The sequence below is a fragment of the Pundamilia nyererei genome, unplaced genomic scaffold (genome assembly GCF_000239375.1).
Source record: "Pundamilia nyererei isolate P.nyererei 1_Seehausen unplaced genomic scaffold, PunNye1.0 scaffold00093, whole genome shotgun sequence".
Lineage (NCBI taxonomy): Eukaryota > Metazoa > Chordata > Actinopteri > Cichliformes > Cichlidae > Pundamilia > Pundamilia nyererei.
In genome coordinates, this window is record NW_005187494.1 from 195,440 (window position 1) to 220,790 (window position 25,351).

The 25,351-nt window shown below is 39.5% G+C and overlaps 2 protein-coding genes across 3 annotated transcripts; one reads left to right on the forward strand and one right to left on the reverse strand.

Annotated features, from left to right (window-relative positions):
- Window positions 1-1,637: 1,637 nt before the first annotated feature.
- cdca5 (cell division cycle associated 5) lies at window positions 1,638-3,281 on the reverse strand. The gene has a single exon (XM_005739683.2). The coding sequence runs from the start codon at window positions 3,255-3,257 to the stop codon at window positions 2,475-2,477; it is 783 nt and encodes a 260-aa protein (XP_005739740.1). The 5' UTR covers window positions 3,258-3,281; the 3' UTR covers window positions 1,638-2,474.
- psmb2 (proteasome 20S subunit beta 2) lies at window positions 2,831-20,939 on the forward strand. Of its 2 annotated transcripts, none has more exons than XM_005739682.1 (6): window positions 2,831-2,888; window positions 5,076-5,198; window positions 5,335-5,405; window positions 18,122-18,284; window positions 18,586-18,635; window positions 20,705-20,939. In XM_005739682.1, the coding sequence occupies exons 2-6, from the start codon at window positions 5,087-5,089 to the stop codon at window positions 20,804-20,806; spliced, it is 498 nt and encodes a 165-aa protein (XP_005739739.1). In that variant the 5' UTR covers window positions 2,831-2,888; window positions 5,076-5,086; the 3' UTR covers window positions 20,807-20,939. The 2 variants fall into 2 exon arrangements, with proteins under 2 accessions (XP_005739739.1, XP_005739738.1); XM_005739681.1 differs by lacking the exon at window positions 2,831-2,888 and adding an exon at window positions 3,409-3,620.
- The last annotated feature ends 4,412 nt before the right edge of the window (window positions 20,940-25,351 follow it).

Consider the following 25,351-nt stretch of genomic DNA (forward strand, 5'->3'; position numbering starts at 1 on the left):
GGGGTAGTGGGTAGAACAGTGGTTAACAGAGTTGCCTCACAGCAGATATATCCTGGTTTGACTTTTTTGACTTACTTGGCTGTGTGAAGATTGCATATTCTCTCTGTAATCCTAAGACTGGTGATTCTAACTTGTCTTGTCTGTCTCTCTGTGATAGGCTGGCGCCCGGTTAGGGGTGTACTTCACTTTTGAAAATGTGGATGAGGATACTCATCTATTCAAAATCTCCCATTGGTCAGCTGTTAAATGTAAATATATGGACTTAGATCGGTTTAATACCAGATGAATCAACTTGGTGATCTTTTGTGTCCTCTATTCAAACGAGTGTGTCTGTCAGCAACAAATGTGTCATTTTGTAAGTCAGATCTTCTTATTTTAGCTGCTCCCTTTAGGGGTCACTACAGCAGATAGTCTAATGCCATCTTGTCCTATCCCTAGCATCTGTCACACCAACCCTTAACTCACAGCCATACCACCTTGAACATGCCTGGTCTCATGGCAGGTCCTGGTTAGTACTTAGATGGGAGACTGCCTGGAAATACTATGTCCTGTAAATTTGTGGGGTGACTATAGCTCAGGAAGTAGAGCAGGGTCATCCACATATTGGAATGTTGTCACATGGATCCCTGGCTGCTCCAGTCTGCATACCAAATTATGCTTGGGGAAGATACTGAACTCCGGTGGCTTTCTGATGTGCTCATTGGAGTGTGAATGTTAACTAGAAAGTGTTTTTCACACATTGGCTCATGTGATGAGGCACACGATCAATAGTCAGTCAGTGACCTTCTTAAGATACAACTCCCACTAGGGCTTAAAGACCTGGGACTCTCCAATATTTGGTTTTAGAAGTGAAGAAGCTTCTTGGATGAAACGTCTTCACAAATCTTAAGGAAATCCAGTTGCTTTTCTTTCTGAGCTCCATGACCTGGATGACAGAGAAACCTACACAGACAGCTCCTTCTAACCTTTTTTATACTTCTCTAAAGCAAGCATCTCACATATATTGCTCTTTCTCAGCATGAAGCTATACTGCTGCTCACCGATCATAGCTTCAACAACTTTCCCATATCTTCATGGTGTGGCTCACCACCTTGATCCCTCTGAAGTTACTACAGCTCCTCACGTCACCCTTCTTCATTTTTAAGTGATAAATAAATCAACAAATCCTGACATGTTTTCAAGAAGCACTGGTTACTCACAACATAGCTCCTTGTTAGTGCAAATGATCCTCTCTATCCACTCCTTTAAAAGACTCTGGAGGAAAAATGTCCACCACTCTCATTAAATAGAGACAGTTTGCCCACTCAGTCATTCAGTTCACCTCATCATAACCACTGGAGACCACCTCTTTGCTGTCAGCATTCTTGGTTGGCACCTTGTTAGTCTGTGCTGGCTAATCCTGAGTGCCATCATCAGGCAATAACTCAGTACACATTTCAAAACACAAAATACTAGTGACAGATTAAATAAACAGATTTCTGTGAAATATTCATTTTACAGCTGGAATAAGATGAAAATACCATTTATAATGTTGCTAGTCTGTGATGGTCATCTTTGTTATTTTTTATTTCTTCTTTTGTTTTATAAATTAAGATATTGTGTGTAATTTGGGGAAAATAAAGGATAAAACACTATACTTTGACTCAGACGTCAGATCTGGCATTAGCATTTATTTACATGAAAATTTCCAAGAAAAGACACATAAGAAAACAGTTCAGAGTATCGGCAACTGCTATTGAACCTTTGTGTCAATAAATGTGGATTCAAACACTCTATAAAAGAGAAAATACCCTGGTTTTAGATATAGAAAATAATACCAAAATCTTTTGTTTGCAGCCTCTATTAAAAACATTAAGAGAAACAAAATGTACTCTACAGGGTAGAAAACTGGCCCTTTGAAGGCTACAACTCCCCCCGTATTATGCTTCCAGGGTGACACAAGATTCCTTTTGTCTTTGTTTTATTCTTATTTATTCAACCCTTATGCCAGGGGAGATAATGAAATATTCATAATAAGATTATAATAAGAACACAACTGTTTTAAAAGCCTTTAAGATCCCGCCAGAGTAAAAGCGATGGTCACACACCAGATAAAAATCAGTGAAAGGCAACTTATTTGAAAAATACCAGCACCAGTCAACAATCCTGATATATTTGTGCATCCTGACTGATTATGCTACAGGTGAATGTATCTAAACATTTTAATTTTGGTCTTGTTTATGTAACTATGGGGCCATTATAACATCAAAAACTATCCTGTCTGTAAGCATCCACAAAATGACTAGCAATCACATTAAGAGCAAACTCCAAAATGATCAAACTTTACAATAAGAACAAATAGAAACAGATAAAACTTTAATGTTTTGAGTAAGAAAAGCACATTTTCAGCAGAGTCCTCCCAGAGTCAGTGTTTGTGTGCATGTCTGTGACAAACACAAGCATGCTGCCAAGTCTTTCTTTTTTCCCTTGAATATTTACTCCACGACCAGTTCAAACTCCTCAGCCTGGTCAAACTCTGCATTCATCTTTGCAGCCAGAGCGTCCAGTTCCGTGGTGTCTATCTGCTGGACCTTCTTCTTCCTCCTCCTCCTCTCCTTCACCACAGCCACTCCGGGGATGTCTGGGTCCGGCTCGGGGAAAGCTGAACCACCGCAGTCATCAGCTTCAAGCAAAGACGTGAATGAGTTCAGTCCTGTAAAGGATCCTGCAGAAACCTCCAGGCCAAACTTGGACACCCCGGCTCTCCGGACCTCTGGGGTTTTCAGCTTCTCAAAGCCGAATAAAGTCTCACGAGACTCGGGGCTGTTGAGTGAATTCTCGCTGAGCCTGCTGTAAGATCGGCGTACCTTCTGCGACCACACCGCGTCCTCTGGATCCATCTGCGGGGGGTGAGAAGCGGGCGGCGGTGATGAGGGGAGGATCGGTGAAGGCATAGTGGCCTTTTTCTTCTTAGCCGAGGAAGAGCTGCTCTCTCGGCCCGGGACGGGACCGGGCGTGGAGACCTTCGGCTTTTTCTGCTGGATGCCCTCAGAGCTGGACGGCCTCGGCGTGTTCTCCTTGTTCTGTTCCGATAACGCGACTGTTTTTCTGGGCGCTATTTTTCTTACGGTGATTGAGCGTTTAACAGCGAGAGACGGCAGCGCCATTTTGTTGTCACTTTGAGCTTGCGGAGAGCTCAGCCGCGGGGAGCGTCTCCGCTGCGAGCTGTCAATGCTATTAGAGTCCGTCATTATGCTCCGAGGAGTCCCTTCGTTCATCCCAACAGTCTCTTGAAGAAACTCCAGATACTTTTCCCTTCTTACAGCAGATCAGACTGTAACTCAACCAACACAGGGCACACAACAACAGCGAACGTTCAAATTGCCCGCCCGCGTCGCGCGGAAAATATGAGCTTCCTTTGCTGTGACGTAAACACTGTGCGCCGGCTATCACAAACTTTTGCTGTGTAATCCATACAGGCGAGGCTAAGAGACTGCTCATAATTTAATCTGTTTTATATAAATACTCCAACTTGTATCAGGTCAACAGAATGGAATATTTAATCGGGATACAGGGACCGGATTTTGTCCTCGTCGCCGCTGATAATGTTGCAGCAAGCAGCATCATTCAGATGAAACACGGTATGACAACGCGTTAGCTTATAGCGTTAGCCGCATAGCCGATTATTTTAGACAGATTTGCTAACATAGCTACATTTTAGAGTCTCTAAATGCATTAAATCGGCTTTCTGCTTCTAATAAGGACTACTTGAACCAATTTTTTATTCATTTTGCTAAATATTTACATGTAACTACACACTGAATGTGACTAAAGCTAGCAAAGCTAACAGTAAGGTAGCAAATAATATCTTCTATCGCAGTTTGTTGTTTTTTCTCAGCATTATCATAACCTTTTCCTAGCTAATAGATCAACTCTACATTTCATTCGTAACTAAAGTTGGCAACCTTAGCATGAGTTGCCATAAGAAGGTTACTGACAACGAAAGTGAAAGTCACTGTATCACTGTGGAAATGGAAGTTTACTTACACTCACCATGGATAATTTTAGCCTATTAATGATTTGTTTGATCTGTTCTTTTTGCAGAGTGAAATGATTGTACAGCATGTGTCTTTAATGAATATAAAAATGAGAGTTGAGAGAACAAGTTTGAATTTACTTCGTATTTGGTTCACTTAGCAAGTTGTACCTTGATCTTATATTTTTGGAAGGCATCAACAGACTTCTGGCATAATTCTGACTGAGTTTTGACCACAATTCTTGATGCTTCAACCTGCAAGCTGTTAAATTGGGTTGAGGTTGAAGAATTTGGAGGTAGTCCTTCATTATTATTCTGTGCACTTTGTTTAAAGTACCAGCACCACTGCCAGCAAACTGCCCCAGAGCATGATGCTACCACCAGGCTTAACAGGTCATGCAGTGTTTTTACATCTGAAAGCCTCACCTTTACTCCTCCAAACAACATCTTGTCATTGTGGCCATATACTTAAATTATTGTCTTGTCTGGCCGTAATACTTTGATCGTTGAGTGATCCATGTGGTCAGCAATTTTGGAGCACGGGCTTCTTTTCTGGTGGGCACCCTCTCAGTCCATGGTGATGCAAACACCCTTCGCTGTGCATTGTGCCACCAGCAGTTTTAATTTCAAGGTTGGCTTGAGCCTTGGTGGTTCCTGAACAGCCTAATCAGTTTCCTCTCATCTGAAAGTGACTATTTGGGTCTTCCCCCAGGTGTTTGCAAAGTGGTGACACATCCATACAACTTGTACTTGCATTCATTTGTTTGAACTGATGATCTTGGAATCTGTAGTTGTTCTGAAATGGCTCCAAGAGATCTTCCTAACTTGTGTAAATCTACAGTTTCTTGGGCTTTTTCATTGTTCTGAGTATTTGTCAATCCAAATAGTGGTGTCAGTCAAATCCTTTTTATGCTGGAAAAAGAACAGTTCAAAGAAATCATCAATAGCCCAAAGTTACCATCTTCATGATTAGTGTGTGTGTATAAAGGTTTGACTACAAACTATAAGACAATTTAGGAACAGACTAATGAATTTGTGTTCTTCCTTATATTTTTTTCAGACTATGACAAGATGTTCAAGCTCAGTGAGAAGATTTTGCTGCTGTGTGTGGGAGAAGCTGGAGACACAGTGCAGTTTGCAGAGTACATCCAGAAGAATGTGCAGCTCTACAAAATGAGGAACGGTAAGAACCTCAGACATGATTGTTGTGATGCTGCTGGTCCTTATAGGTTTTAAGTTTAACTCTAAAATGTTTTTGGGAAACCAGTTTGCTTGCTAAAAACATTTATATTCAAAGCTTTGTGCCTTCTTTTTCTTAGGTTATGAGCTCAGTCCATCAGCAGCAGCAAACTTCACGCGAAAGAACCTGGCAGACTATCTTCGGAGCAGGGTAAATGTCCTGATATATTTATTTAAAAAAAGAATAATATAGTAAGGCTACACAGATATAAAGTCAAAGTGATCAATTTTATTTTAATCTTTGTGTCTCATTAATTTTTGCACCGGCTAATCGAAGACGGTGTGGTAAAGAGTTGGAAAACTGTAAAGTATTTAAGTGATTTTTTATTTTTTTGTTATAATGAAGTTTTCTTTATTTCTCTCACACTGAAAAAGTTTGGAGGTAGCACATAACAGAAACCAGATAAGTAAGAACAAACTTTTGACAGATTTATTTTACACATCAACATTGGCCTTGAGTGGAATGGAGATGATCTGTACATCTTCAGATACTACAGTCAATTTTACTGTGTGCTTTTTTTTTTTTTAATTGAAGAAGAATGGCTTCAAGCATTGTCTTTTAATATAAGAATTAGCTTGAAATTATAGGTGTATTCGTTATTTCGCCAAGTAAAAAACTTTGTCTGAGTTGTTAATTTGTTGGCACAGTGAAGATTACCTGATATAGTCATTCAATGCTGAAAACAATAGGGTTGCGCTTGAATCCAAGTTATATCAGTAGAATCAGATTTGATCATAATATTCTCGCATCTTTCTTTATTTTTGTTTAGTCGGTTTTAGTTAATTGTATTTCTTTTGCAGTGACCAGTCATTCTTCTTTAGTTTGTGGTTCCTTGTCCATCCACTTAATAGTTGTTTGTTATAAGTAATACTTTAGGAAGATATTTTTTCTTAAATGTACAGATCAGTTAATATATTACCTAAATGTCAAAGGAAGCTAAACATTTTTATAAGCACTGAGTTGATTAAGTGAACACCTTGATGTTTATCTGTGGAGGAAAGTGTTGAGTTTCCAGCAGTATATGCCACACCATCAGGACCCCACTCTCTATTTTGGGTCCATTAATGTGCCAATTTAGACTTGTGAAAAAAGAGATCCTTAGAAAAGTGAAATTCACGAACAAGTTCATAAGTTTGGATAGAAAAAAGATTTAAAAAAAACAATTAACAAAGTGGAAAAAAAATATTTTACTTTACCTTGTGTCTATCAGAAATCCACACGTTTTTTATTATTATTATTATTATTATTATTATTATTATTATTATTATTATTATTATATGTTTGATATTGTAAAAATTATTTGTCCCTGTTGAATGCGGCCTCACCTAAGTGCTATTTTTTTTAACTGTCACAGCCACGAGCTTGATGTAAAGCAGTGGTCGTAACCTGTGTTTTGTGAGAGCTGCTTTCTCTTGCCCCGGGGAAAATGTGGTCTGTTGAGACTAGAGAGCAGAGACTACAATCATAACCAGCATAATTGTTTGACTTCAGGTGCCTCATACACACTATGCAGAAATAAAGAAGTGATATCTTTTGTAGATGAAAAAATTTCTCCACTCTGCTTATTCAGAGTTTGATCATTGTAACTGATCCTTCGCAGGTGAGTCTCCAGAAGTCCGTTAAGTTTTGTCTTAATGAGTGAAATCATAATTGGTGTAAGGGTTTAACGTTTCAAAAATGAGTGCAAATAAAACAAAATAAAGAAATCAGCAAAATAATGCAACATATATCATATTTGGTGTTTTGCTAAACATTTTTTCGTCACTAGTTTCAGATGTGATTGAGCCCAAATGACTATCATGTCTAACAGAAAACAACCCGCGCTCGCTTAGTTTCCCCACACATATGTCATCTTGCAAAGATGCATTTGTTCTGCCTTGGACTCTCTGTCTTCCTCCATATTTTACTTTTTGCTTCAAGTATACTTCTACCCTTTTGCCCATTTTCAAATCATCTCAACACTAGTATCCTTGTATATTTTCTCTGTTAACAAAACAGTTGCTAATTAATCCCAAGTTCTAGTGGTCACCGTCTGAATTAAGCATATTCATCCTGGAGTAATGAATGAACATACCTATAAATATTTTAATTTCTATTTTAAATTAATTACACTCTTCTGCCAGTATTTGCAATCTCATTTGGCTTAAGGGAACAAATGATAAAATCACCAACTAATTCAAGTAAGACTAACCATATAAGGTAGGTTTACTCATCCAATTTAAAAATGTATTTTAGTTTCTACTTGAAATTCATTTTCTTTGCTCAAAATGAAAACATAGTAACAGAAGCCCTAAGTGTGTTGATGACACGGCAGTGCTGTGGTGGTGCTGAAGAGGTGGTATTACCGAGGAGCTCAGGTGGGAATGAACTCCCACTTGAGTTGGCACATGTGTTTGTATCATTGTCAGCTTGAGACACTCATGTTAAACCAGCAGATGCATTTTGACAGAGCCAGGTACATTTGTCAGCTTGTTGTGAAAGGTGACTGAGGGTTCTCCCTCTGAGATTTCCTGTAACACCTGAGCCTGCAGGCCTGTCTCTCACCCTCACTACGCAGATCTGCTGAATGTCTTATCAAAGAATTCTGGTTTTGACCTTTAGTTCTTTATTACATCTTTTACACAACAAGACAGCCAAGCCTGAGATTGAGAAACACGCAAATTACTGCTACTTTATCTGTGTTACTTCATGCAGATGTTATATTGCAATATATAGAGCTGGGGGGGGGTTAAGTACCTTAGCACTTTAATGTTAATTAACCATTTTATTTGTCTTTGTGTTAAAAATGTTCCTGGTGACTAATTTACTAGTAGCTAAAATATTTTAAAAAAGACTAGCCGAGTAGTGACTGTTCATGCACAGTGCAAGCTATTGGAAGAATGAACACTTGAGCTCAGTCAGGGTTAAATGCAGTCTGTAGAAATATTGCATGTGTTTTTAAGAGTCCTGAGAAACAATTTATCACTTTCTTCTGTAGTCAGTTTATCTTTTCACATTCTTCAATTATCAAATTCAATTTTAAATTCCAATGACATATGTGGCACTTCGGGCCATGTATAATGAACCAATCCCAAGTTCAGCCTCCTGATAGCCTTATGAGTAAAGCGGGGATTACAGGGCAATACTTAACCTAAATGCACTAGGGTCCTTTTGGGTTCCAGTGACATAAATTTCATCAGTCAGTTTTTGCAAATGTCCCTCCAACATCCATTTGTCTGCTTCTTTTTTTTCTTGACTGCACAGACTCATCGGCAGAAAATTTACATTACAGTGCACCAGCTATGCGGACTTTAAAGAAATATAAGAGGAATGACTGCTGAGCCATCAGGTCTCCAGCTGAGCTAAGCTTAAAGCTGTTCAGCAGTCTAACACCTGGTTTCACTTCTTTTCACTTCACAACTTAAACCAGTTGTGGAACATGGTTGACACCCCCCCACCCCCGAGCCTGATTCTGTTGGAGGTTTCTTCCTGTTAAAAGGGTTTTTTCCTTCTCACTGTCACCAAGTGCTTGAGCATAGTGAGGGGGTTTCGTATATCATATCTTCTCTGTGGCTGGGCGATAGACCAACAACAGCACAAGCATGACTAGCCCACAGATTGGTTGTGTTTTGGCATGGCCCCCCCATCTTGACAACAGACACTCTAAAGGTAGACGAACGGTCTACACGTTACCACACCCGAATCATAATTTCCCCATATGCACCAGATTTTCCTCATGCAGGTTGTAATACCAAAGTGACTAAAACAAAATACCTTTCCTACCTTTTTTTTTTTTTTAAATTACAGTTTTGTATTTTTATTTTTATGTATTTTTTTGCATTTACAATATGATGTCAGTTAGTTCTGGTTTTCTAGTTTTATTTTTAGTTCTGTTACCTGAAATTTTATTCCGCACATAGCCAAAACTAAATATTAACACTAACCATAATAATCCTGCTTGTTCATTATTAAGTCAAGAATAATTAGTTTAACTAACTGTGAGGGCAGCATCCCACACTCTTACTTTTGTGTTGGGGGGCGTTTATTTCTCATTTTAAGAAGTTGACAAACATCTCTCTGATTGGCCTTAAGAGCTTTACAGTTTATCGTGCACACAGCCTTCCCTGTCCTTAAAGCCTTAATACTGATGTAGGAAAACTTTTTGACAAGAACAAAATATGCCAAAGGGTTTAACTCATCAATGTTACAGACTGTGGCCTAAAGTTAAAATAGTGTCCTGATCGGGAAATCGTGAAACCAAAATATGTCTGTTTCGATACTTGATGCGTGGAAACTTCTCTAACTCTTCACAGAAATATGTTTGGATTTATAAAACCTGATATATTTTTTTCCCCTGTCTCTCCAAAGGGGAATTTCTGACATCCCCCTAAAGAAGTTTTAGTCAGAGCTAAAAAGTTTTATAAATAAAGTAACATATTCTTGAGCATACTTTACATTTTTGTTCTCAGAAAGTCAGAAATGACAGGCAAATTAATAGGTGCTCATCAGATAAGGGCACACGTTGGTCATGAGTTACTGTGACTTTTTTGATTTTACAGAAACAAAATCATTTTTCTTTATCGAGTTTTGATTGTTTTTCTAAAAACATGCTATTATCTCATAGCATTTAATAGATTGAGATTTCATTCATGGTTGTTCGTTTGTAGCCCATTCAACCAAAGTACAGATGAGCTCATGCCGTTCGCCTGTCCTTCCATAGTTCACAAGAATCACTCCTGCAGTACTGGTCAGAACTTAATCGAACCATAGCCTGCTGTAGGTAGGAGGAGGTAGAGAAGGTCATGTATAAGGTTGGTTGTTCGATACCTGGAGTTTTTAATCTGCATGTTGGGCAACAAACTGAACCGAGTTTTCCCATCCATTGGTCTGTGAATCTTATAAAAGTGCTTAGGCAGAGAAAGTGTGGGTACGAATGGCTGAATGAGGTGTTTTGAGTGCTCATATGGAGTAGAAAAGCGCTATACAAGTACCGCTCCATTTACAGTTGGGTCTTCAGCCAAACTGCTCATATTTATTTTCAGTGTTGTCAGATTTTATTTGTCCTGGAGATGACTGTCTGTGATGTGATGAGAGTCGTGGACTTCTCATTGGAGTTTAATTCTTCTTTGTTTTTGCAATACAGCCAAATGATAACAGCAAAACTTTTCACTTTCTTTCTGTACTTCACATATTACAATAACATGTGAATTGCAATACCTTTCCTGAGAATGTTTTAATCTATGTGTCAAGTTCTTTTAGCACAGTAAGAGGAGATGCTGAAGGTTTCTTCATGTTAAAATGGAGTGTTTCCTCCCACTGTTGCCAAAATGTGTTTTGTAGGCTCCCGACCTTGTAATATAAAGCACTTTGGGGCAACAGTTTTTGTGATTTGGCGCTATATAAATAAAATTGAATTGAGTCAAATTACAGTTTATTTTTCTGCAGAGATTGCAATGTCTGAATCTTTGTTTTATGCATTTAGCTTATAATGTGAATTTTCCTATGAAACCAAAGCATTATACTTGAGTAGCTGGAACTAGAACTGCATAACATTTGGATCTTTGGTTTGAACAGTTGCTTTGAAGTTCAAACTAGTCTAAAAACTAATGATTTAATTTGTTTTAACCTGCAGTACACATGCACAGCTTCGTTCTTTTTCTTTTTTCTTTTTTTAAACTCTCTACTGAAGACATCCGTATGGTCCTCGATGCATCTCATGCTGTAATTTGTTAAGAGTAGTGTAGCTGCTGCCTGTCACAATAGCAGGAGGGTGAAAATAATTACAAAAAACAATTAGTGTGGCAGAGAAGGGAATGTGGGACACATCGAACGGGGGATAGGGGCAGAGGAGCAGCAGCAGGAGGAGTAGAAGAAGTGGAGGTCTCGAGGGAAACGGCTAAACCCAGTAGACAACAGCACACTGACTGGAGTGCGAGAAGGAGTAGGAGTCAACATACTCACAAAATACAATATACATGCACACAGTGGGACCTATAGGATCGAGATGGTTTTATTCAGTCAAGGTTGTGCATGTTGTGGGATAACATTTATATTCATGTCTTGCCATAAGCTGCAAGTGTATCGTTATTTTTGTGCCTCACGGATATGAATTTGGCTTTATGAGTGCAGGATTTAGTAATGCTGCGTTCTCAGGAGTGCTCAGAAACTGAAGCAATAGCACTTTCTCTTCTGCATCCCACACCTTCCTCCAGCTATGCTCTCCTCACATTCATCAACCTCCAGAGTACACGGACATTTGCAAATTATGTTGTATAAACAAGTTTTTTTTTTTTCATGCCGCTACCCACCCCCCCACCCCCCGCAGAACATCTTGTATATGTAGAATAACTAATGTGTCTTGTCTTTTTGAGAGTGAAACCGAGAAAGAGATCCTTGGCTGAAGTCTTGAACAGTCTACTGGGTGGATGTTATGATACATATTGCCATTCTGTGTTGGCCCTGAAGTTTATTTTTGGGTCAGTAATCGCTACCTAAAATAAATCTGAGCAATGCAATTAATGCAGCGTTTATGTCAAGACTTTAGGACTTCAGGTCATTGATTATTTGTAAACAATTTTTCTGTTTAATCTGCCTTCTTTTTTTTCTTTTTTTTTCTTCTTTTTTTTTAAGATGAACAAAAAATCAACAGTGATATACAGAGGAAAGGTCACCTTTCACAGAGGTATAGGTATAAACAAATGATTCGGGTTATTAAGAAAGAAAAGGAAATTTGAATATCATTTGACTATATGAAATCAGGGAATTTGGGATCATTTACCTGAAAAAATAAAATGAAATAAACAGATTTTTCCTTCAGTAAATTTGGCTGATATTTCTGCCCACTATAATTATTAGTCAGGATTGTTAATCTGGTATTTTTGCTTTGATTTTTGGTGGGAAAACTTGACTAATGTGTTAACTCAGTGCCGACAGATGACCAGTTGTGTGTCTCTGTTTGGTTATTAACGTCCACAAAACCATATGAAGATAGACATTATTTTGATCCTACAGGCCAATTTCTCATATATGGTTTGAGAGCCCATTTGTTGACTAAATCTAAATTAGATGTAGATTAAGGTGAAAAATGCCAGGAGTCCAAGGGAATATGCTGCATATGTTGAAATATATTTTAATTAATATGATTAAATCATGTATAGCTATTTTTTTCTCTCGTTATGCCATCTTTAAATTATCTTTTTACCCTCCTAAAAAATTTGTGATCCCACTTCCATGTCCAGAGCCCTAGGTTAAAAACCAGTGGCTGATAAATTAATCAGTGGTATATTGTTAATTCACATGGCTTTATTCCTGCAGGATAAATTAGAGATGAGTCCTTGAGTCTGAAAGATGTCATTCCCCAGTGGCCGCAGACCTCCGGGAGGTATAGTTAGCTAAAGTCAGCAGAGCATGTCGGCGCAGAGACATTGAAACCCTGCTCATATACGACTATGTGCTTACCAACCCGTTGCATAGAAAAAAAACAACCCTGGTAACCTCTGGAGTACTGCGTTCACTCAAGCTATAGAGAGGAGACAAAGGAGGGGGGGAAAGCAGCATAATCACCTGAGGCCTCGGTCTGCTGCATGCATATTAGCAATGATATGTGTGAAACTCACCGTAGAGCAAAGATCCAGGGCTGAATGCTTTGCCTCTGTTTGTTTTGCTGTTCCTCTTCATGTGCTGTGATGCACAGACAGGTCTCAAATTAAAGGAAAAAACCTGACCCTCTGACACAGTGAGAGGATCCAATGGCTCTGCCTTGATATGAGGAGTGGTTTACAGTCCACTTGTGCCTTTTATCAGCAGTTTATACTCACTTTTGTCAACCTGTTTTGATGTTGTGTATCAATCACAAATTAATCACCAGGATTGTTCTGGATGGACATGGACACTGTGATGTCACTCACTGATTTAGGTTTCTGCGTTTTGGCGCGTCACAATTAATGAATGTAAAGGAGAGTCAAGCTTGGTGAGATTTAACTTAAATAGTTTCTAGATTGCTTTTAATATTTACAGCTATGTGTGATCCCGGCTGTTCAGATGTTTTGTAAATAAGAATTTTCCCATTTTTGTTTGCAGTAAAAGTGACTAAAAATGATAAAGTTAGAAGGAAATATGGTTGATCTATTGCTTTATAGAAACAAAAGGCAGGCTTATTTGACAAAAGAAACCTAAGTTAAGGAGGAACATGTTTTCAGTCCCAGGAAAAAACAGAAGGAAATTCCTCAATCATGGATAAAGACACTGCAGATTGGGATTTTTGATACTGGTAGCTACAACAGGCCAAGACATGATGTTAATTTAATGGAGGGAACATCAAACAGCATTAAGCTGTTTTGAGGCTGATGAGGAACCTTAAATGTCCCATTTGAACAAGTAGGTGACATTCAGTCTGTTAATTTTTTTTACCATTTTCTATAAGACTGCTGCAACAGTTAGATCGCTGCAGTGCAGTAGTGATCTACAGCTCACCCCGTATGGGTTTGTAAAATATTTTTAAGCATGGGCACACAGTGGGTACAAATAATTACTGGCACCATATTGCACGCGGCTCCCCTGCTCCTGCACAGATGAACAATTAATACAGCAGATTGAGGAGAAATGCCAATAAAGAGAACATGCCCCGGGGCAGGGTGCAAAAATAAGGGGAAGGGAGGCAGGGGGGAGAGATGGCAGGAAGGGAAGTGCTGGAACGTGGCAGAGGAGTGTTTAGGGATGACTTTGTGATGATTTTTTAGAAGCCTGACCTTAATTTGTGTTCACAACTACAGAGAAGTTTCTTCGTGGTTTAGACGAGAAGACGGATGCCTCTCTCCTGCCTACAAAAAATAGTTTGCTACGTTTAAATCGCACAAAGACTGGAAATTGGTAGAAAGAGCCAGATTAGGGCTTTGGAGTATTTATAAAAATGCAGATATCTGTAGGCAAGCTACCAGATGTTTCCTGGTTTGTGTGTCTAGAGCAATATCAACCAGTCAAAAAAAGTTAAGTGTTTCTACATTTGTAAATAGCCACTGCCACAGGATTAGGAAGTTTAGGGTCAGATATATGATGCCTAACCCTGGGAACTCACAAAGGGTGTTTCTATTAGGCCGTGTGACCAACGAAAATTTGGTCGATCATCTTCTAATCACACCAGGAGTGTTTCAGAAGTTATTTTACTACAGGTGAGCAGATCTACCCAATATTCATAGTATCAAAACGAAACATGCACTATGAAAGATGTCTGAACCTTTTTGTGCTGACTGTCACGTCTATTTTATTTATAGGCTAAAGAACATTTACATGAAAGGTGTGCTTTGTTGGTTAATAAGTTGTGGAAAGTAAAAATCACATTGGTTTAGTGGTGATTGAAGTGTCCAGAATTTCAAAATTGACGATGATTCATCTCATAAATCGTGACACACTGTTCTCCCCTCACTATCGGTAATACTGGCCCTCTATGTACTTGGTATCAAATTGATACCGGTCGTGTTCGTGTGGTTGTTGAGGGCTGAATATTAGACCTTGCGTTGTTTAGAGTGAAGTACACCTTCTGAAGTGCTCTGCAGCACTTTTGGTAGAAATGCAAACATTGTCTTGAGTGGTGACTGATTGGTTGGAGAAACGTAACACTGCCCAGGCTGTTCTCCGGATTTGTCTTCAGGTCATAGCCAGCTGGTACCCACTTGGTTCTATGTGAGCAAAAACCATTTTAAAGCTCACTGAGAAACACTAGAGCTGTTGATTATTTTATTTTTTTTAGTAAGGTGGTGGACACATTGGGGAACATGCTGTCGAGTCTGCTGACTTGGCCTGACTTGGGGAAAACGCCCAATATTTTACGACTTTCTGAACAGCCGCCTTTAAATAGCAGATAAGAGATATAAGCGCTTTGTTTTAATGGTTTGTTTGCCGTTGTTGTTAAGGAACACACATAAATTCTTAAAACCAAAAACACTGAGCGAGAGACTAAAAATTATAATTAGCAGATAGCCTGTGGCATTTCCAGATATGGATTAAGCCCATTTGTTGACTAAGGCTGAATTAGAAGTAGAAAAGGTGAAAAATGACAGTCGTTTGAGGGAACTACCTCCATATGTTAAAATGTATTCTAATTAACCAGATTCAATCGTCACAAATTAAAGACCAGTTAATGATCTGCTATGACAAATACTCATGGTTTTGAGACTGAAGTTCAGCAAACACGTGGACTCGTTACCTCAAAGCAGGTAAAGACCGCTCAAACATGATTGGTCAGTAGAACTTGGATTACAAGCAGGAACCCGAAAACGTATCCCTTGACTACAGACCTGAATATTATTACAGTTACAGTAAAATCTACCATAAGTTTGTAAAGTCTGTGTTGAAGCCTCGAGCTGAGTGTTCAAAGAGCGAGGGACAGATGTGACCGTTAGATCAACTTCACGTGTTAGTCAGTATGACCGTCAGAGGAGTCGCCCCCTACTGGCCAGTAGATAGAACGTAAGTTTAAAGCACATTCACATTTGTTTACTTTTCACTTTCAGAACTAAAAGCTACATGTGTCTTTTATACTCTCTGATGATACTTACAGGGTTTGTTTGTTTGTTTTTTTTAATTATTGCCTCTTGAAATTTCTGTGCATGCTTTAGCCTGTAGGTCACACACTTAAATTGGTCCTGCAAATGAAAATGTGCAGTTTCCATGTTACTGTGTCACTCGCAAAAGCCAAATTTGTAAAGTTACACATTGGAGCTATGAAAGGAGGGGCAGTGTTGGAGTAATTCTTGGCTAGCTGTTCCTCCATCTAAACCAGGTTTGTGTCTGCTTAAGGCGATGGCATGGGTTACGGGTGAAGCCTTTTGTCTCATGGCCCAACAGTCGCCTTGCTTGGCTGTGAGCAGGAGTCACGGCAGGGAGGATTAAAACATATGATGTGTATTGTTTGCGTATTAACTGAGGTGTGAGTTCAGGTGGTAGGGTTAACAAGGTGCCTGGTTCCCTCTGAGGTGACATGGGAAAGGGAAGGTTATTTTGATGCCAAGACTGTATCATTGTTACATGTAACCAGTGAGACAGCTGTCTGGTGGGCGGGGGTGACGCCACTGGGGCGTTTGCAAGCTCACATAGGAGTTAAAACACACACACATAAACACACACACATTAAGATATTCATCCTGAGATTCACGCTCATTGTGCACTCCTGCAAACACCATTTCTCAGTGTGTGTGTGTGTGTGTGTGTGTGTGTGCGCGCATTCGAAACCATCGTTAAAATACACCCACATTAAAGCCTGCTCCCACAGGGAGCGCAGCGATCATCGTTGCCCTCGTGGCACACGCAGCGCCAACCCACAAGTCACAGAAACAAGCAGGTTGTCTCAGACATGAATTAAAGCACGAGGGCAGGTGCCTGGCGTAATGCGAGTCTTATTGTCGTTAAGACTCCCCATTTTCCTTCTCGTGCGACACATTACCCTTCTGCTTCTACTTCAGTCAAGAATTTAGGCCACAAGTTGTTTTAACCCCCTCCCAAAAAAATTAGTCCTGGTTTAAAGGGATTTTTTTTTTCTATTGAAAATGAGAAACAAGAGCTTGCAACAGCGCAGATAGAAAGTTGGTGTTTTGGAGGAAGAGAAGGGAGACGAGGCTGGGAGCGTTAAAGATGTAATTTGAAAAGAGAGAGGGGGTAGGGGCAAGAGAAACGACTTTAGAAGTTTTTAATGAGCCCTGGCGCTACTCCAGGGCACAGGGTGAAGGCAGCAGAGAGAGGAGGAGGAGTGGGGGGGCAAGGGAAAGAAGGGATGAAGACAGAGGGAGGGGGTAGGGATGGGGGCGCTGGCTCCCAGCAGATGTCACACTGCCGATGACACCCTGATTCCTTTTCCCCCCCCTAAACATACAAAACACTCACCTCCTCTGTCCTGTGACCCACTATCACCTTTTCCGCTCCCTCCGTTGCACAGCCGCTCTCTGACTCCTCCGCTAGCGTGTCTCTCTCTGTCACACTGCTGCTTATGTTTTCTTAATGTTGCCGCTGTGTGCAGCACGCCACGTCTCTGCTAAGTGGAAAAATCAAAGTCGATAATTAGGAGCAATTTATTTGGGATAAGTTGAGAAAGAGAAGTTGCACTTTTCAAGTGCCGTCTTAATCTTGTGAGCTGGCTCCTGGAGTAAAATCATCTATGGAAGTGTTAGCACCTCTAATTGGAGCAGAGAAGTAAACTTTTTAAATGGAGACAATAAACATAGCACCGTGTTTAAAATCGTACCACGTGATGCCCGATGAGAGTAGAGGCCTGCAGCTGGTGGATCCAAAATTCACTCCTCAAAAAATATCCGAAAGCTTCTTAAGACACTTGTATCGTGTCTTCAGTGTTTCTGGAGCAGCTTTCCAGTATCTGAATAAATGCATCCAGTTGGCTTGTCAGAGGATTTCGATGGATGAGCAATAAAAGCAAGGATTAAATGCAGTAACCACTCAATCGCCCTTTTGATGCTTTGGTTTTAAGCACTTTAAGCAATAAAGTTAAAAAAGGGGGAACAAATATGATAGAAATATTAAAACTCATATCATATGATATCATATCTCATATCTGTCTTCCAGACTTACCCATAAATCTTTTAATAATCAGGCAGTCTAAACGAATCATAAAGTGTCCTTGACAGAGGTAACTGAGCTTATAGTCTCTGCATTGGTTTCTGACAACTTTGAGCTGCACGCGGGTGAATGTGAAGTCTTCCTACAGGTGTTCATGAGCACTGATTTATGACATTTCTGATCCTGCAGCTCTGAACTAAATCGCACGTAGGAACCTGTTTCTAGAGGTGTTGCGTTTAAAACTGAACACATTTCGTTTGTTTTGTTCACGGTTATAAACTTGAATATTAATCCTCGGCTGCCTCCTCCTCCTCCTGCGTCTCCAGACTCCATACCACGTGAACCTGTTGCTGGCGGGCTATGATGACACAGACGGCCCGGGTCTCTACTACATGGACTACCTGTCTTCCCTGGCCAAGGCCCCCTTCGCTGCCCACGGCTACGGAGCCTACCTCACTCTTTCCATTCTTGACCGATACTACAGACCAGGTCAGTGCATACGGACGCCTCGTATCTTGTTGTTTTCTCTTCTTCTCATTGTTCCTGTGAGACAGAGAAATGGAGAGGATGATGAAATCACCGCAGAGGTTATAGAGTTTGTTCACACTCGGGTCAGGAGATTGGCTCGAGGCGTGGTGATAAACGACTTTTTCCTGCTGGTGATAAATGACTTTTTTTTTTTCCTCAGTCTTACAGCTCAAACTTTTTATGTTAATTCCAGCGTTTGTTAAAGTAACCTGTGACCCCTGTATGATGCACCACAAACTGTATTTTCTCTTTTTTGTTCTAGATCTGAGTCGGGATGAAGCGGTAGATCTGCTGAAGAAGTGTGTTGAAGAAGTGAGTTGAAGCAGTTTCTTTTTTCATTCGCATAAATGAAAGCCGATATTTATTCAAATATTTATTATGTCAAGACTAACGTCTGACAGTTCCACACATACTCTCGGGTATTTAATAGCCATACATGTATCTCCGCAAGTATTTACAGCATCTATTTCCTGTCAGAGTTATAATACTTTTGTGAAGTTGTTTCTTATTTCTTCTTCTTATTTCTTAGATTTTTCTTGTTTCCAGAGTAGATTTACTTGTTAGTTTTTTTGTTTCATTCCACATTTTTACTTATTTCACTCTCAGTTTTTGGTGATTATTTAAGTGATGTGGTGAATACTACAGTACAACCTCTTGACTCACAGTCATGTAGCTGTCTCAGCCTCGTACTGATGGTTGTGTTGAAAAAGACTGAATACAAGGACGGATGTTTTTGAGTTGACTGTAATATCTCTGATGTGGATTACACCTGAGAAAGGACAGCTGTGGAAAGTGTCCCGATCTAATTTCTGTGTGAAAAACATTTAAAGTAGCATTAGACAACTTCTACTACCCCCTGTGCAGATGTCCCAAAGCTCACACTGCTGGCCATTTTTAAAACACTTAAAACATTTTTAGTTACTTCGATTGTTCCAGTGTCCACAATTTCAGCGAGCTCGGTAACCCGGAAAGGCCAAAGCTCTGTCCACCTCCTGATTTGATTGGTTGAGATTTCTTACATGATCACAGACTGATTTTTTTTTAAGATGTCAGTATTGTTTCACAAAGGTAAATCAGAAACACCTGTCTATTACCCTAAAAAATAATGTATTCTTACTTTTGATTACTCTTATGATCATAATCCAGTTTTTACATGAGAAAGCTGTTTCTGTTCTACTTATTATTGATTATTTTGCCTCTGTGGCCTCCAAGTGTTGCACCTGGAATTAAGATTCCAGGTTATCCGCCCATCCCAATCTTGTGGTGGTGATATCTTAGGATATAAATGGACTGATAGCGCTATTCTACTCTCCTGGAGTACTCAAAGCGCTTAATACAACATGCCACATTCACCCATTTAAACAAGCACTTTGTTCTACAATTTTAACTTCTCACTAACATTCACACACATTCATATTCTGATGGATGCATCAGAGAGCAACTTAGGGTTAATATCTTGCCCAAGGATATTTGGCATGCAGACTAGGGGGAGCCAGGGATCGAACTACCAACCTTCCGATCAGTAGATGACCTGCTCTACTGACTTAAGAGAAACTATTCAAATATTCCACAAGCTTACTGTCAGTTTAGCCTGTCATATTTTGGGGATGACTTATGAGTCGCACATTTATGAGTCAAGTCTTTTTCCTTAGGGAAGTCTGTGCATTTACTTATAATTTCTGGACATCTGATCGACGGTTATATTTTATGCATGAATAAATTAAACAGTAAAAAACTGGTTGGGAATCATTTTATTACAATCCTCCTAACGGTCTTATGTGACCGCACTTGTTCTCGTCCATAAATGAAGAAGAGATGAAAATATTGTGTGTTGTATTTACACTATAACTCAACAACAGAAGAGGCTTCTGACCATATTATTACATCTGCGTAGGTTTAGATTAGATCTGGTAACCCATGTTTTGGTGCCCACGCTCGAAGCTGTGACGCAGCGTCCCCATTTTAAAACTCTTTGCAGAAACTTTCATATTTAAAGCTTTGCATATTTTCGTGGCTACAGATCAGAATAAAAGAGGAAATGCACTTCACACCTTTTACTGAAATCCTTCGAAACGCTCGCGTCACGTGTAATGGCAACTTGGGAGCTTTGATCAGTCTTGACACATTAATAGGTTCACATCATACAAACAGCAGGATATTTGAGTTTTTTGACTAGTGGCATGTATAGATTATTAAATATAACAGAGGTAAAAATAGCTGGAGTGTAAATTATGTCACTTTTCACCTCTTTTCTTACCCTGCTTCTCTGCATCTATTTTTTTTTTAAATAAAGTTTGGTTTTCTGTAACTTCACCCCAAATCCTTTCATCTTATTTTGTTGTTAAATTTCCTCCTGTGTCTGCTCTCTCTCCCTCTCACAGCTCAACAAACGCTTCATCCTGAATCTCCCCTCCTTTACCGTCCGTTTGATTGACAAGGAGGGCATCCATGACCTGGAGAAGCTCACCCTCGGCGCCAAGTGACCGCACTGCAAAACTACCCACCATCACAATCGCTTCTCTCTCGTTCTCTCTCTCTTTTTTTTTTTTTTTTATGTACCAGTGACCTCCCTGCTTTTTCTGTTCCAATAAAAAGTGACACACAGTTGAGATACAAGCTCTTTGTCCCTGTGGTGCTTTCTCGTTCTCTCGTGTGCTCATCTGCACATTGAATGAGAACAGCCTTCTGGCTGTGTACTTTGCACTTGTACTCCGTGAGAGGGCATGTGGGTAATGTACACTTGCTTACGCTCCTCGTACACGTGTATTAAAACACGCGTGCGCATGTAAAGAGAAAAGCAGCTTTCTTACGATTGTGTGAGATTTATGGTAAAGACAAACACGTGTAGCACAAGCGAGAAGTAGTACGATCACACAAGCTGTGTGCAGGGTGACCACATGTCCTGCTTTATGTGGTGCTACACGCCATTTTTTTATTCCTCGTTCGACTTTTTCACATCTCGAGACAATGTCGTACATTTTCACTGATTATGCAAGACGTACGTAAAGTCTGGCTTTTACCCAGAACATGTGAAGGGAAAGCTTTTTATTATTATCACCTAGCACCCTGCCCTTTAAAGCGCCAAGAAGTCACAAGCTTTGCAGATTTTGTTGGACATGATGAAAATGAAGCAACAGTATTTTCTGAGAAATAGAGGGGTTATCTATTTTGTTGTTAGACATATTATGAACAGAAAAAATGTAAAATAAATAAATGCATTTGGCAGTCTGGGTGCATCCTCTATTACTGTTGCCAGGCTAGAAAGCAGCTCAGCTTCCTTTTAGTTTTAATGCATTCACTTAGCAAAAGAGTTGCAAAAGTTGCACTTAGATCAAGTAGATGTGCCTTCCTCCCACCACTGTTAACGTGTCCCACACAAACACTCGGTTTGTCCCACATGTTTTTCACCCCCCAAAAAGACTTTTAGGGCAGAGGAAAAAGGTCAACAGCAAAAATGGATGGTTACAATTATGTTTTTATTATTATTATTTCCCTAATTGCAAGCTTTTAAGAAGAATTAAACACACACACAGGACATATTCTATTATTATAGGGTTCAGATGACCACCAATGATCAATTTGACTTCACATGTTTAAGAGAATGAAATGAACAAGAGCCCAGCACAGACATACGAACAACAAACTGCTCCTTCATTTCCACATGTTACAGTCCACATACCAGAAAACAAAAGAAACAAACAACAAACTGCAGGGTTACAGCAAACTATTCTGACACTCAATAAAATCCAAAACATTCACTTCTTTCATAAACCTTCACAATCATGCACTGCTTGTCTGTCGCTGTCCTAAATTTCATTTGAGTTTTTCTTTTCTTTTTTTAAGTAATGGTATTAACCTTTAAAAAAATGCTTATTTTGTGGTAATTCTTTCTTCTGGATACAAACACATTAAAAGTAGGCTTTTTAAATAATCTTCTCTTTCTGCCAACACAAAGAAACTTTTCTTTTATCTGCACACTTATGTTCATATCTCCAGTATATATTTTTATTTTAACAGCTTAACTTGGCAGATGTTAAATGTGCTCAGCCAGTTATGGTGTGTTAATCTCAGGTGTGTCTACACAATCCGAGCAGCACAAGCTGATTTCCAATCCTCTGCTGAGATTTCACTCAAACATTATTCACTGATTTAATTATGTATGTCGGTAAATGTATCGCCGCGCGCATCTGTTAAATGATATTTACCTTTGAACAAGCTGAAATTGTTTGCTAGTGAGCCCTGTAGGTAATACTGGTGTGTGGTTTGTTAAATATGAGCTGCCACATTTTGATTTACCTGTCAGAAAGAGATTAAACATTAATTATCAGTCAGGTTACATTTTACAGGTGTCCTGATTGATCACGTGAGCAGGTATTTCAAAGCTAGCACAAAAACACAACTTCCCCTGAATCTGAATCCATTTAAGATGATATAACAAAGGTTATACCAGAGCAGCCGCTCTGGTGTTAACAGAGAGACCAGTCAAACCAGTCAATGGGCTTTCAAAATGAAGTGTTCATTTTGTAATCAGAAGAAGGGTTAACAACAAAGAGCAACTGACTTCACAACCTCACGTACAAATAAATTATAAACTACATTTTCACTTAAAATTAGAGAAGATTGCATACGGCTGATTGGTTCAGTTTGATATATATACACCCTGAGATTGTCATTTCAAATTTTAAAGAGAAGTATTCTCATCCAAAGTCAATTTCGTGCATTTGTATAAAATAGTTATGAAGTTTTTTAGCTATAAATTTCCATAAGAGGACTTAAATTTAACCAATTCAGTCTACATCAAGGTCCGAACAGTAGATAAAGTTTGGGTTTGTTTTTTTTAAAGAGGGGCACAAAGAAAAAAAAAAAGAGAAGTAGATGAACCTCGTAAACTTTTGCTACAATAGCCTAAAACCGTTTCAGATCGATGTTGGTCTACTCCGTCTCAGTTTTTTCTCTCCCTAAATATTCAAAGATGGTGTTTAGAAAGGCTAAAAAAAAAAGCAGTTTATCTGCTCAGAGGACGGTGGTTTATGTTGTTAATTATCTTCACTGTCCTGGTTTTTAGTTTTTCACCGGTATTGAGGAAGTGGTTACTTTTCTGGACATCAGCTGAGTTTTTAAATACTTTTTTCTATTTTTTTGGCGAAAATACTAAAGAGAAATACATCCTTGGATCATTCTGTGCCGCTGCAAAAGTATAAAATATCCTTCATTTATACCAAAAGTTTAAGAATTTCTGTTACAGTAGCCAAACCCCCAAACACAGCCTTAAATATAAAAGCTTAAAGAATAGCTCAATAACAGCAAAGTTTGGCAACATAAATACCTCAATGAGGAAAAACGAAATCATGAAATGCATTTAACTAATTAGAGACAACAAAATACAGTAGAAGGCTTTATCAAGTGAAACAGCTCAAATTTATATAAAGAAAAACAGATTAAAAATGGATTTCTAACTGTAATTAAAAGTATAATATAAACTGAGAATGAATCAAGTGTATTCAGGCTTGCGTTCAGACAACATTAAATGGTTTAGAGGGCCACCACTGGACCACGGTCCACACTTTAAACCCTGGATATGTTTATTTTTACCTTTTTATATCTAATTTAAATCCTTTTATTGCTAAAAATTTGTCCAGTACTGAACCTTTAAGTGGAAATAAAAGAAAGGAATCTTTGTGATTCACTAACAAGAAGCTGAAACAAGAAGTTCATCGGTTTTGTCTGCGTATCAGAAGCATTACAGTAAACGAGCACACTTGCATGCAGCTGGAAATAAGAAAACCAGGCCAACCTCACAGCTGAGCTGGTGTGTGTTAGAGCGACTGTAAACCCATGTGTATGAGAGAGGGAGAGGCAGCGTGTGTGTGGCTCCATCATCCCATCTCCTCTCTCCGCCACAGACAGGTGATTAATAAACATTAAACAATCCCTCCTCTCTCAAACACACCGGAATCTGACGGGAAGAGCAGCATATGTTTGCCTGGAGGCACAGAGAGAGATGGAGAGCGGCCCTGCTGAGTGTCAGATAGAGGGAGAGAAAAGGCGTGGTGGGGGGGGGGAGTTAGGTTACAGAGACGGAGATGAAGGGATGGGGTGGGAGGGGTGAGGGCGCTCACACAAGAGGGTAATGAGATGGGAGGAGAGAAGGGGAGATACGGCAGGTAGAGATGTTTGAGAATGTATGAGCAGGCGACATGTATGTGTGCGTTCCCTGGAAAGCAGTAATTGTGCTTAGCGTCTCATCCTGGTTAAATAAAGTGAAGGACTGAGCATGAGCGGTGGTCTGTGGGAGATGCGTGGAACAGACAGATGGGTTGAGGGGAAGCTGAGGTGTGCCTAGTTGGGCGCTGGAGGTCGTACTACTCCCAGGTACAGCGCTCAGGGCTGCAGCTGTGACACTGCTGTCTCCACAGGGGCCTCTGATGGAGGCCTGCATGCAAAAGAGGGTCACTGACGGTTTTTGGGGCCTTTGGGGAGCCATAGAAAGTATAAAAGATGGACATAGCTTCCAGGTCCGAAAGTTATTCCAAGGTATAAGTGCCTTAAATCTGAATTTTATTGAACCTCCACCAGAGGCTGAATCCTCTTGAAAGGCTTGGAAGTCTTTTTGTTGGAACGGTCTTTGGCTTCCTCTCTCTGTGATCTCAGTAAACAATTTTTCGATTAGTTTATATTCTCATTTAGGAAATTATGTACATGTACAATTGGGGGGAAAAAAAAGACATTTATTTTGGAAATTACTGTCATTTTTAGAATCAGAAAGGAAAGTGATCCAGAATGTGGTTTTAGAACAAAAGCTTCGAGGATTCAGATCAAGGATTTAAAACATGGCTTCACTAACCAAAAGCTCTCTCTGGCTTTTATTAATAATAATAATAATAATAATGGTCAGAGACAGTCACAACAGTGCTGCTGGAGGCCATTTTTTAGGTCTGGCAATTCAAATCAATTCAATTCAATTTTGTTTATGTTGTGCCAAATCACAACAACAGCTGCCTGAAGCCACTTGTAAATTATAAACTCGA